At 42.1% G+C, this 12037-nt stretch overlaps 1 protein-coding gene across 2 annotated transcripts in view; it reads left to right on the forward strand.

The window, feature by feature from the left end:
- The window catches only part of LOC109881751 (zinc finger transcription factor Trps1), a 226975-nt gene that overhangs the window by 37687 nt on the left and 177251 nt on the right, over nt 1–12037 (forward strand). For both annotated transcript variants that reach the window (XM_031795093.1, XM_031795094.1), the window contains exon 3: nt 7140–8221. In XM_031795093.1, coding sequence (XP_031650953.1) covers nt 7140–8221 — 1082 coding nt within the window. The remainder of the gene's footprint in view (nt 1–7139; nt 8222–12037) is intronic.

The raw sequence follows: 12037 nt of genomic DNA on the forward strand, positions 1-12037 counted from the left end.
GTGGTGAGTATCACTGTGGCGTGTATCACTGTGGTGTGTATCACTGTGGTGTATATCACTGTGGTGTATATCACTGTGGTGTATGTCACTGTGGTGTGTGTCACTGTGGTGTGTGTCACTGTGGCGTGTGTCACTGTGGTGTGTGTCACTGTGGTGAGTATCACTGTGGTGTGTGTCACTGGTGTGTATCACTGTGGTGTATGTCACTGTGGTGTGTGTCACTGTGGTAGGTGTCACCTGTGGTGTGTGTCACTGTGGTGAGTATCACTGTGGTGTGTATCACTGTGGTGTATATCACTGTGGTGTATGTCACTGTGGTGTGTGTCACTGTGGTGTGTATCACTGTGGTGTATGTCACTGTGGTGTGTGTCACTGTGGTGTGTATCATTGTGGTGTGTGTCACTGTGGTGTGTGTCACTGTGGTGTGTGTCACTGGTGTGTATCACTGTGGTGTATATCACTTTGGTGTGTGTCACTGTGGTGGGCCTCTTTCTGAGGTGTATCAATCAAACAAATGTATTTATAAAGCCCTTCTTACATCAGCTGATGTCACAAAGTGCTGTACAGAAACCCAGCCTTAAACCCCAAACAGCAAGCAATGCAGGTGTTGAAGCACGTTGGCTAGGAAAAACTCAATAGAAAGGCCAGAACCTAGGAAGAAACCTAGAGAGGAACCAGGCTATGTGGGGTGTGACCAGTCCTCTTCTGTGCCGTGTGGAGATGTAATAGGAGATGAAGCGGCTCTCTCTTTCCGCTTTGCCGCTCGCAGCTCCATCACTAGGCATGTTATTGATTATAGCCCAGCGGGCCGCGGAAAACTACTTCTGATGCATCTGAAATGGCAGGTGTGAAATGTTTTTTCACACAAAGCATTTTACCTTACAATTCAATTTAACCATACATTTCAATTTTACCCAACAATTCAATTTTACTATACAATTCAATTTTACCATACATTTAAATTTTACCAAACAATTCAATTTTACTACACATTTCAGTTGCACCATACAATTCAGTTGCACCATACAATGCGAAATAAGATGATCTTAAGTGGCTTCTGTGACGATATTGTCATGCAAAATGATCAAATCATATCAAATTGTATTTGTCAAATGCTGAATACAACAGGTGTAGTAGACCTTACAGTGAAATGCTGAATACAACAGGTGTAGTAGACCTTACAGTGAAGTGCTGAATACAACAGGTGTAGTAGACCTTACAGTGAAATGCTGAATACAACAGGTGTAGTAGACCTTACAGTGAAATGCTGAATACAACAGGTTTAGTAGACCTTACAGTGAAATGCTGAATACAACAGGTGTAGTAGACCTTGCAGTGAAATGCTGAATACAACAGGTGTTGTAGACCTTACAGTGAAATGCTTAATACAACAGGTGTAGTAGACCTTACAGTGAAATGCTGAATACAACAGGTGTAGTAGACCTTACAGTGAAATGCTGAATACAACAGGTGTAGTAGACCTTACAGTGAAATGCTGAATACAACAGGTGTAGTAGACCTTACAGTGAAATGCTGAATACAACAGGTGTAGTAGACCTTACAGTGAAATGCTTAATACAACAGCTGTAGTAGACCTTACAGTGAAATGCTGAATACAACAGGTGTAGTAGACCTTACAGTGAAATGCTGAATACAACAGGTGTAGTAGACATTACAGTGAAATGCTGAATACAACAGGTGTAGTAGACATTACAGTGAAATGCTGAATACAACAGGTGTAGTAGACCTTACAGTGAAATGCTGAATACAACAGGTGTAGTAGACATTACAGTGAAATGCTTAATACAACAGGTGTAGTAGACCTCACAGTGAAATGCTGAATACAACAGGTGTAGTAGACCTTACAGTGAAATGCTTAATACAACAGGTGTAGTAGACCTTACAGTGAAATGCTTAATACAACAGGTGTAGTAGACCTTACAGTGAAATGCTGAATACAACAGGTGTAGTAGACCTTACAGTGAAATGCTGAATACAACAGGTGTAGTAGACCTTACAGTGAAATGCTTAATACAACAGGTGTAGTAGACCTTACAGTGAAATGCTGAATACAACAGGTGTAGTAGACCTTACAGTGAAATGCTTAATACAACAGGTGTAGTAGACCTTACAGTGAAATGCTTAATACAACAGGTGTAGTAGACCTTACAGTGAAATGCTTAATACAACAGGTGTAGTAGACCTTACAGTGAAATGCTTAATACAACAGGTGTAGTAGACCTTACAGTGAAATGCTTAATACAACAGGTGTAGTAGACCTTACAGTGAAATGCTTAATACAACAGGTGTAGTAGACCTTACAGTGAAATGCTTAATACAACAGGTGTAGTAGACCTTACAGTGAAATGCTGAATACAACAGGTGTAGTAGACCTTACAGTGAAATGCTGAATACAACAGGTGTAGTAGACCTTACAGTGAAATGCTGAATACAACAGGTGTAGTAGACCTTACAGTGAAATGCTGAATACAACAGGTGTAGTAGACCTTACAGTGAAATGCTGAATACAACAGGTGTAGTAGACCTTACAGTGAAATGCTTAATACAACAGGTGTAGTAGACCTTACAGTGAAATGCTGAATACAACAGGTGTAGTAGACCTTACAGTGAAATGCTGAATACAACAGGTGTAGTAGACCTTACAGTGAAATGCTGAATACAACAGGTGTAGTAGACCTTACAGTGAAATGCTTAATACAACAGGTGTAGTAGACCTTACAGTGAAATGCTGAATACAACAGGTGTAGTAGACCTTACAGTGAAATGCTGAATACAACAGGTGTAGTAGACCTTACAGTGAAATGCTGAATACAACAGGTGTAGTAGACCTTACAGTGAAATGCTGAATACAACAGGTGTAGTAGACCTTACAGTGAAATGCTGAATATAACAGGTGTAGTAGACCTTACAGTGAAATGCTGAATACAACAGGTGTAGTAGACCTTACAGTGAAATGCTGAATACAACAGGTGTAGGTAGACCTTACAGTGAAATGCTGAATACAACAGGTGTAGTAGACCTTACAGTGAAATGCTGAATACAACAGGTGTAGTAGACCTTACAGTGAAATGCTGAATACAACAGGTGTAGTAGACCTTACAGTGAAATGCTGAATACAACAGGTGTAGTAGACCTTACAGTGAAATGCTGAATACAACAGGTGTAGTAGACCTTACAGTGAAATGCTGAATACAACAGGTGTAGTAGACCTTACAGTGAAATGCTGAATACAACAGGTGTAGTAGACCTTACAGTGAAATGCTGAATACAACAGGTGTAGTAGACCTTACAGTGAAATGCTGAATACAACAGGTGTAGTAGACCTTACAGTGGAATGCTGAATACAACAGGTGTAGTAGACCTTACAGTGAAATGCTGAATACAACAGGTGTAGTAGACCTTACAGTGAAATGCTGAATACAACAGGTTTAGTAGACCTTACAGTGAAATGCTGAATACAACAGGTGTAGTAGACCTTACAGTGAAATGCTTAATACAACAGGTGTAGTAGACCTTACAGTAAAATGCTTACTTACAGGCTCGTAACCAACAATGCTTTAAGAAGATAAGAAGAAAAAATAAATAAAAAGATAAGATAAGTGTGTGTCACTTAAGACAAAAATTAGATAAGTAAAAAATAGAAAATAGAAAATAAAAGTAACAAATAATTACATAGAAGCAGTAAAATAACAAGTGAGGGTATATACAAGTGACTGGAACGAGCTGCAACAAACACCTGGACAGTTTGATCTCCATCTCTTCATTCAAAGACTCAATCATGGATACTCTTATTGACAGTTGTGGCGGCTGCTTTGCCTGATGTATTGTTGTCTCTACCTTCTTGCCCTTTGTGCTTTTGTCTGTGCCCAATAATGTTTGTACCCTGTTTTGTGCTGCTACCATGTTGTGTTGCTGCCATGTTGTGTTGCTACCATGCTGTGTTGTCATGTTGTGTTGCTACCATCCTGTGTTGTCATGTGTTGCTGCCATGCTATGTTGTTGTCTTATGTCTCTCTTTATGTAGTGTTGTGTTGTCTCCCTTGTCGTGATGTGTGTTTTGTCCTATATTTTAATTTAATTTGAGGTTATATGTACATGTGGGTAGAGTTTAAGTGACTAAGCATAGATTATAAACAGAGAGTAGCAGCAGTGTAAAAGAGGGGTCTGGGTAGCCCTTTGATTAGCTGTTCAGGAGTCTTATGGCTTGTGGGGGGGTAGAAGCTGTTAAGAAGCCTTTTGGACCTCGACTTGGCACTCCGGTACCACTTGCCATGCGGTAGCAGAGAGAACAGTCTATGACTAGGGTGGCTGGAGTCTTTGACAATTTTTAGGGCCTTCCTCTGAAACTGCCTAATATAGAGGTCCTGGATGGCAGGCAGCTTGGCCCCAGTGATGTACTGGGCCGTACGCACTGTCCTCTGTAGTGCTTTGCTGTCGGAGGCCGAGCAGTTGCCGTACCAGGCAGTGATGCAACCAGTCAGGATGCTCTCGATGTTGCAGTTGTAAAACCCTTTGAGGATCTGAGGACCCATGCCAAATCTTTTCAGTCTCCTGAGGGGGAACAGGTTTTTCCCGTGCCCTCTTTATGACTGTCTTGGTGTGTTTGGACCATGATAGTTTGTTGGTGATATGGACAACAAGGAACTTGAAGCTCTCAACCTGCTCCACTACAGCCTTGTCGATGAGAATGGGGGTGTGCTCAGTCCTCCTTTTCCTGTAGTGTAATTGTATTACATATCAGGGATAAAAAACGTTTCTCTTTTATGAGTCGGGAGACATTTCATGCTAAATCACACTCCTCTGTTGAGGAACTTGAGCCGTGTATAGAACCACTAAAGCTCTGTTCTCACTGCTTCCTGGTGATATTACAAAAGACACAATGCTTCTGGGTAATGAACAGTGCTTTAGAATATTATTTTGTCTGAGATGTGATTAAGGATGATATCACATTTTTTGGAGGGTTTACATTGATCCGAAGTTTATTGAGAGTAGAAATCCCAACGATTCTTCTGCTCCGTGTGGGGGTGGGATGAGCGGGACTATTGTGTTACCCTTAGTAGTCTGGTATTCTTCTGGACACAGATCAGCTGTCATTTGCCTTACTTTAACTATAGTGAAACATTGATTTGTTGTTGAATGACGATTCCATTCTTTGCTTGAAGACCTTTTTCCCCGCTCCTTGTTGAAGCCGGGCTGACGTGTGTCAGGGACACTCTCTTTCTTGTGTAGTATTTTTGAGTTAGCCTTTGGGGAAATTTTCAGAGAGGTTAATGATTGCAAGCCATTTCGAGGGGTGTGATTCGATAATTAAGGCCATGAGAAAGCCATTCCAAACTATGGGACAAATTTACACAATCCCTGTAGTTTTCAGGCCAGTTTAATTTCAACCCTTGTAAGTGTTAGTTTTCGGGGTCAAAGTCTGTTGGTAGTGGATTGTAAGCCGTTTATTATAAGTGTGTTTCTGCTCCAGAGTACGAGTACAAAATAATGCCTTTTAAACACTAGGCCAATTATTCTGGTTTCATTGTTGATTAATCAAGTCAATTAGTTTATTTTGATGAACAACATGCTTTTGTGGTTGTAAATTCCAGTGGTGGCAGAGTGATGGTAGACATCCAACAGTGACTTGGTAATGATTGAAACACTGTAACTGGTGACATGTCTGTTGGAGATTGAAACAGGGTAACTGGTGACATGTCTGTTGGAGATTGAAACAGGGTAACTGGTGACATGTCTGTTGGAGATTGAAACAGGGTAACTGGTGACATGTCTGTTGGAGATTGAAACAGGGTAACTGGTGACATGTCTGTTGGATCTGTTGCTTCACATTTTTCCTGCAGCTTTTATGAACACTGGTTTAGTCATTGCCTCTTTACAAAACATACTTGGTCTATTTAATACTCATTTTATTTACAGCCTACAAAATGACTCTCCATATGTTTCAAAAAGAAGAAATGAGACTTGCATTATGAGAAATTCTAAGCACCCTGGATGGAGAGAATTGGGGTTTGAGTGAATTTAGACACACACACACACTGAAACAAACTGAAACAAACTGGAAATTGCTCTCATGCTGACCCCCTCCGTCCTACAAATTCATTTCATTCAGGTTGTACCGTAGCAAATCCGACTTAATGGTTTGTTTTATTTCATCCCCATTCTCTGCTAGACATACATATGGACAGTAATCCAACACTATGATCACTTTCTGCATTCCCTATATCTTAATATTCCACTTCTTTAGCTGACACGTCACAAGCCTTATCATTAACTATAGGCACACAGATTTTACTGATCAAAATGCCATCAACAACATTCAGCAACTGGTGTTGTTACTGGTTATAGATGGAGGAGTTCTGTTTATGGACCAGAGCTGAATGGCCGCCATTGTTTTAAGTTGTACGAAAAAAAGACCATCTTTTTTTTTGCTTTGTTGTATTTAGTGGAGGAACTCTTGAAAGTTTTTATGCGCTGATTGTAAGAGCGAGAGAGAACGAGAGAGAGAGAGAGAGAGAGAGAGAGAGACAAAAAAAACTAAACTACCACTGTCTCCATCTTATTTGGTACAGACTTCAATTGATGTGGTTCTTGAATAGAGATCCAGTTCACGTAATCATTTTCCCCCAGCCGTTGCATGTAGTTACATGGGGAGTCTAAATATACCCATTCCTCTATGTTTAATATACCTATTCCTCTTTGTTTAATATACCTATTCCTCTTTGTTTAATATACCTATTCCTCTATGTTTAATATACCTATTCCTCCATGTTTAATATACCTATTCCTCCATGTTTAATATACCTATTCCTCTATGTTTAATATACCTATTCCTCTATGTTTAATATACCTATTCCTCTATGTTTAATATACCTATTCCTCTATGTTTAATATACCTATTCCTCCATGTTTAATATACCTATTCCTCTATGTTTAATATACCTATTCCTCTATGTTTAATATACCTATTCCTCCATGTTTAATATACCTATTCCTCCATGTTTAATATACCTATTCCTCTTTGTTTAATATACCTATTCCTCTTTGTTTAATATACCTATTCCTCAAGGAAGTGTGACACTAAAACATTCTGTCTGTGTGTCTATGCTGCCTGCCTGCAGATATGGTGAGGAAAAAGAACCCCCCTTTGAGAAGCTTCGGCGGTGAGGAAGAAGGAGAAGGTGAGGCTCTGGCCGCGGAGGCCACCGGGCCAGATAGCGAGGACAGTGCCGGGAGCCGGGCCTCAGAGCCCAACGGTGCCGACGGGCTGCTGCCGGCCGAACTAGGTCGGGCCCACGTGCCAGTCCCAGACGAGGAGGACTCCTCTTCCTCCCCGGGCTCCGTCTCAGGCTCCATCAAACGGGAAGGAGGAGGGAGGGGCGGCGGAGGAGTGGGAACAGCGGCAACAGTAAACACCGACAGGCCTGTCTTTAATTACCCCAGCCACAAGAAGGGAGGAAATGTAGCGTCCTTCCCCTGCCACGAGGTGACAGACTCAGATCTGCCGGCGCTCCCATCCTGGGCCGGGCCCGACGGGGCTGTGTCTCTGTCTCCTCTCAGATCAGAACCAGATGAGGGGGACGGGACACAGGCACGCAGCCCGGCGGGGGAGCTGCTGCTGGGGAAGGTCGGGGAGAGAGGAGGGGGAGAAAGGGGGGGTGTCAGGGAGGGGTTGCTGCTGGCCGCCCGAGGGAGGGGTGTCATCGTCCAGGGCGTCACCAGTAACGGGGAGGACAAGGACATCTCCTACAGCCCCACAGGGGGGACTTCAGTCCACCAGGGTGGGGTGGAGGGCTCTGGATACCCCTTGCTACGCCCCCTCCACCCACATAGGGGGGCAGACGAGGGGGCCGGGGACATCACGCCCAGCCCCCTGGGGGCCGAGACAGGGGTAGCCCCGCCCTGCTCTCCCAAACTGCAGGACTTCAAGTGCAACATCTGTGGGTACGGTTACTACGGGAACGACCCCACGGACCTGGTCAAGCACTATCGGAAGTACCATCTGGGCCTGCACAACCGCACGCGGCAGGACGCAGAGCTGGACACTAAGATACTGGCCCTGCACAACATGGTGGGCTTCTCCTCACAGAGCCAACACGCCAAAGACACTACACGGCCCCCGTCCTACACTGCCCTGACCGGGGCGCCACAGGACTCTACAGGGTCACCACACATGTTACTTAACGGCACCTATGACGTACAGGTAAATATGCTCTGCACCTGAAAAAAAGTTTGTTGGCATTCAACTGTTTGTCTTTTCATAACTACCGAAACTCCAGGTACCAGAACCACCCATCAGTAGTACTGTATAACGGTACACTTCCTACCCAACTAGATGCCCAGGCGTTGTATTGCATCAATCAATGGTTGCGTGCCACATCATTGACTGTGTAGTCGATCATCAGATTGCTATATCATATGATGTGGTTTGCTGATCAATCAATCAATCAATCAATCAAATGTATTTATAAAGCCCTTCTTACATCAGCTGATGTCACAAAGTGCTGTACAGAAACGCAGCCTAAAACCCCAAACAGCAGGCAATGCAGGTGTAGAAGCACGATATGTTGATATGTTGTGAATAGCTTTCCAGGTGTTGTAAGATCTGTCATGCAACTGCAATGTAGTCTGCAGGAACTCAACCATTATCTGCATTGAAACCAAGGTCAGCCAGGGTTTGAGACTTGTCTCTTAGTGGGACACTTGTGTCATCAAAGTAACTGGACACCCATGGAGAGAGGATTTAATCCTAGTAACAATTCCCTGTTTTAGGTCAGTTAGGATCAGCACTTTATTTGAAGAATGTGAAATGTCAGAATAACAGTAGAGAGAATTATTTCTTTCAGCTTTTATTTCTTTCAGCACATTCCCAGTGGGTCAGAAGTTTACATACACTCAATTAGTATTTGGTAGCATTGCCTTTAAATGGTTTAACTTGGGTCAAACATTTCGGGTAGCCTTCCACAAGCTTCCCATAATAAGCTGGGTGAATTTTGGTCCATTCCTTCTGACAGAGCTGGTGTAACTGAGTCAGGTTTGTAGGCCTCCTTGCTCTCACATGCTTTTTCAGTTCTGCCCACAACTTCTCTATAGGATTTGGGTCAGGGCTTTGTGATGGCCACTCAAATACCTTGACTTTGTTGTCCTTAAGCCATTTTGCCACAACTTTGGAAGTATGCTTGTGGTCGTTGTCCATTTGGAAGACCCATTTGCTACCAAGCTTTAACTTCCTGACTGATGTATTGAGATGTTGCTTTAATATATCCACATCATTTTCCTTCTTATGATGACATCTTAAGTGCACAAGTCCCTGCTGCAGCAAAGCACCCCAACAACATGATGCTGCCACCCCCGTGCTACACGGTTGGGATGGTGTTCTTCGGCTTGCAAGCCTCCCCCTTTTTTCTCCAAACATAACGATGGTCATTATGGCCAAACAGTTCTATTTTAGTTTCATCAGACCAGAAGACATTTCTCCAAAAAGTGAGATCTTTGTCCCCATGTGCAGTTGCAAACCGTAGTCTCGTTTTTATTATGGCGCTTTTGGAGCAGTGGCTTCTACCTTGCTGAGCAGCCTTTCAGGTTATGTCGATATAGGACTCGTTTTACTGTGGATATGGATACTTTTGTACCTGTTTCCTCCAGCATCTTCACAAGGTCCTTCTTCGTACCAAAGCACATTCATCTCTATGAGACAGAACGCATCTCCTTCCTGAGCAGTATGAGCATAATGATGCCTGCGTGGTCCCATGGTGTTTATACTTGCGTACTATTGTTTGTACAGATGAACATGGTACCTTCAGGTGTTTGGAAATTTCTCCCAAGGATGAGCCAGACTTGTGGAGGTCTACAATAATTTTTCTGAGGTCTTGGCTGATTTCTTTTGATTTTTCCATGATGTCAAGCGAAGAGGCACTGAGTTTGAAGGTAGGCCTTCAAATGCATCCACAGGTACACCTCCAATTGACTCAAATGATATCCATTAGCCTATCAGAAGCTTCTAAAGCCATGACATAATTTTCTGGAATTTTCCAAGCTGTTTAAAGGTACAGTCAACTTAGTGTATGCAATCTTCTGACCTACTGTAATTGTGATAGAGTGAGTTATAAATGAAATAATCTGTCTGTAAACAATTGTTGGAAAAATAGATGTCCTCCTCACCGACTTGACAAAACGATAGTTTGTTAACAAGAAATTTGTGGAGTGGTTGAAAAACGAGTTTTAATGGCTCCAACCTAAGTGTATGTAAACTTCCAACTTCAACTGTACATCTCAACCTGAACATTATATGGACTACACGTCCATAAAAACAGCTATTTTATGACCCTCCATTTTGTAATAGCACATTGTGGGCAATCTGAGCTAATGTTTTTTGACCTATAGAATAAATTGCTCTGTTACTGTACTTTTTAGCTAATTTAATATTTTAGTATTGACCAGACATGATTTATAAATATGGCTTTAGGTTTTAGGATGGACTATTCCTGTAACTATATGAGTTATTAAATTGATGCATAACCCTTCAAAATATAGCTACATCCATCCTATTTGTATTTTATAGTGATTTGTTGTTTTGAAAGCTTTTCTCATCATGTTTGTGTGTGATTTATTTTATTGGAGTACACAGGTTAATTTGTAAAGTGGCACAACCATTTAGCGATTTCCTTGTGTACAGAAATAAAAGTTTATATTGTATTAAGGGAATGCCTGCCAAACATATATTGCACACATGGACCTTACAGTATGTGCACTGTTTTAGAGTCTTAAACATATGATCTAATAACCCCAAAAGAAAAGGGCCCTACGTGACTCAGATCTATTACCATCCTCTGGTTGAAATGATTTCTTAGCAGTCTTTGTCTCGCTATCCATTTCATTTGGATGTCTCCGGGTTCTAATATTGTCATTATATCTATATATATATATTTTTTAAGTAATACAATCATAAACACTGTTCTGTTTTCATCCCCTAGTGGGAATTTTCCATGCAGTAACATCGAAGGCTGCTTATTTCTCATTACCCAATGAAAAGGGAGAAAAGATTGTAGGGAAGGGAGAGGTATCCAGTGAAAACAGGGAACTGGATTTATTTTAAACGAGGGGTAATGAACAGATGTCAGAGCCATTTATCTGCACAGCTTTCACGGCATGCGGTTTCTCCCTCCACTTCAACAATGTCATGTTTACAATTCGAGTGGTGCATTTAACTCTAGTGTTCCTTGTAAATGAGGTGAGTTTGTCCCGGGGTCTGGGCCTCTTAATGCCATATCATACAGAAGCAGGGCCATTTGGCCTTTTAACCCACCACAGATTGTAATTAGGCTACCTCTAATGTTGTTTTCCTCCTTCAAATATTCAGACTGTCTCGGACTAAGTGGGCTGATGTGTTGGTATTGCTGTCACCTTTTTTCTCTCTCTCTAATGGTCACGTCATGTTTGTGTGTGAGTTGGAATGTGTGTGTGCGTGTGTGTGTGTGCGTGTGAGTGTGAGTGTGTGCGTGTGCGTGTGTGTGTGTGTGCGTGTGTGTGTGTGTGTTTGTGTGTATATGTGTCTGTGAGAAGAAAATTCGGGTGAATACCTGACCAGACAGACTTTTTGCATATTGCTATTGTTTTGGGATGTGAACCATTCCACACCCAAGTTAACGTTATGGGTGAACGTTTATTTTTAGCCTACTGCACATGTCCACAAAGGTACACTCTGAGAGAGCCTGCGGATATCACTTTATCATTTTTAAATATGATATTATAATCTTGTGATGCTGCTCTGGTCTAATGACACTTTGCAGTCTCTGGTCTCTGGAGACATTGGCAAGGCACAGTAAGACTTTTCTCCACTGATCTCCGAGTAGATAGTCTCACTGCATTCAGAAGACAGAGAAGAACAGACTTCATGGGACTGTAGTAGTACTTCATAGGACTGTAGTAGCACTTCATAGGACTGTAGTAGTACTTCATAGGACTGTAGTAGTACTTCATAGGACTGTAGTAGTACTTCATAGGACTGTAGTAGTACTTC

This window comes from Oncorhynchus kisutch, linkage group LG17, assembly GCF_002021735.2.
Source record: "Oncorhynchus kisutch isolate 150728-3 linkage group LG17, Okis_V2, whole genome shotgun sequence".
In the NCBI taxonomy this organism is placed as follows: domain Eukaryota; kingdom Metazoa; phylum Chordata; class Actinopteri; order Salmoniformes; family Salmonidae; genus Oncorhynchus; species Oncorhynchus kisutch.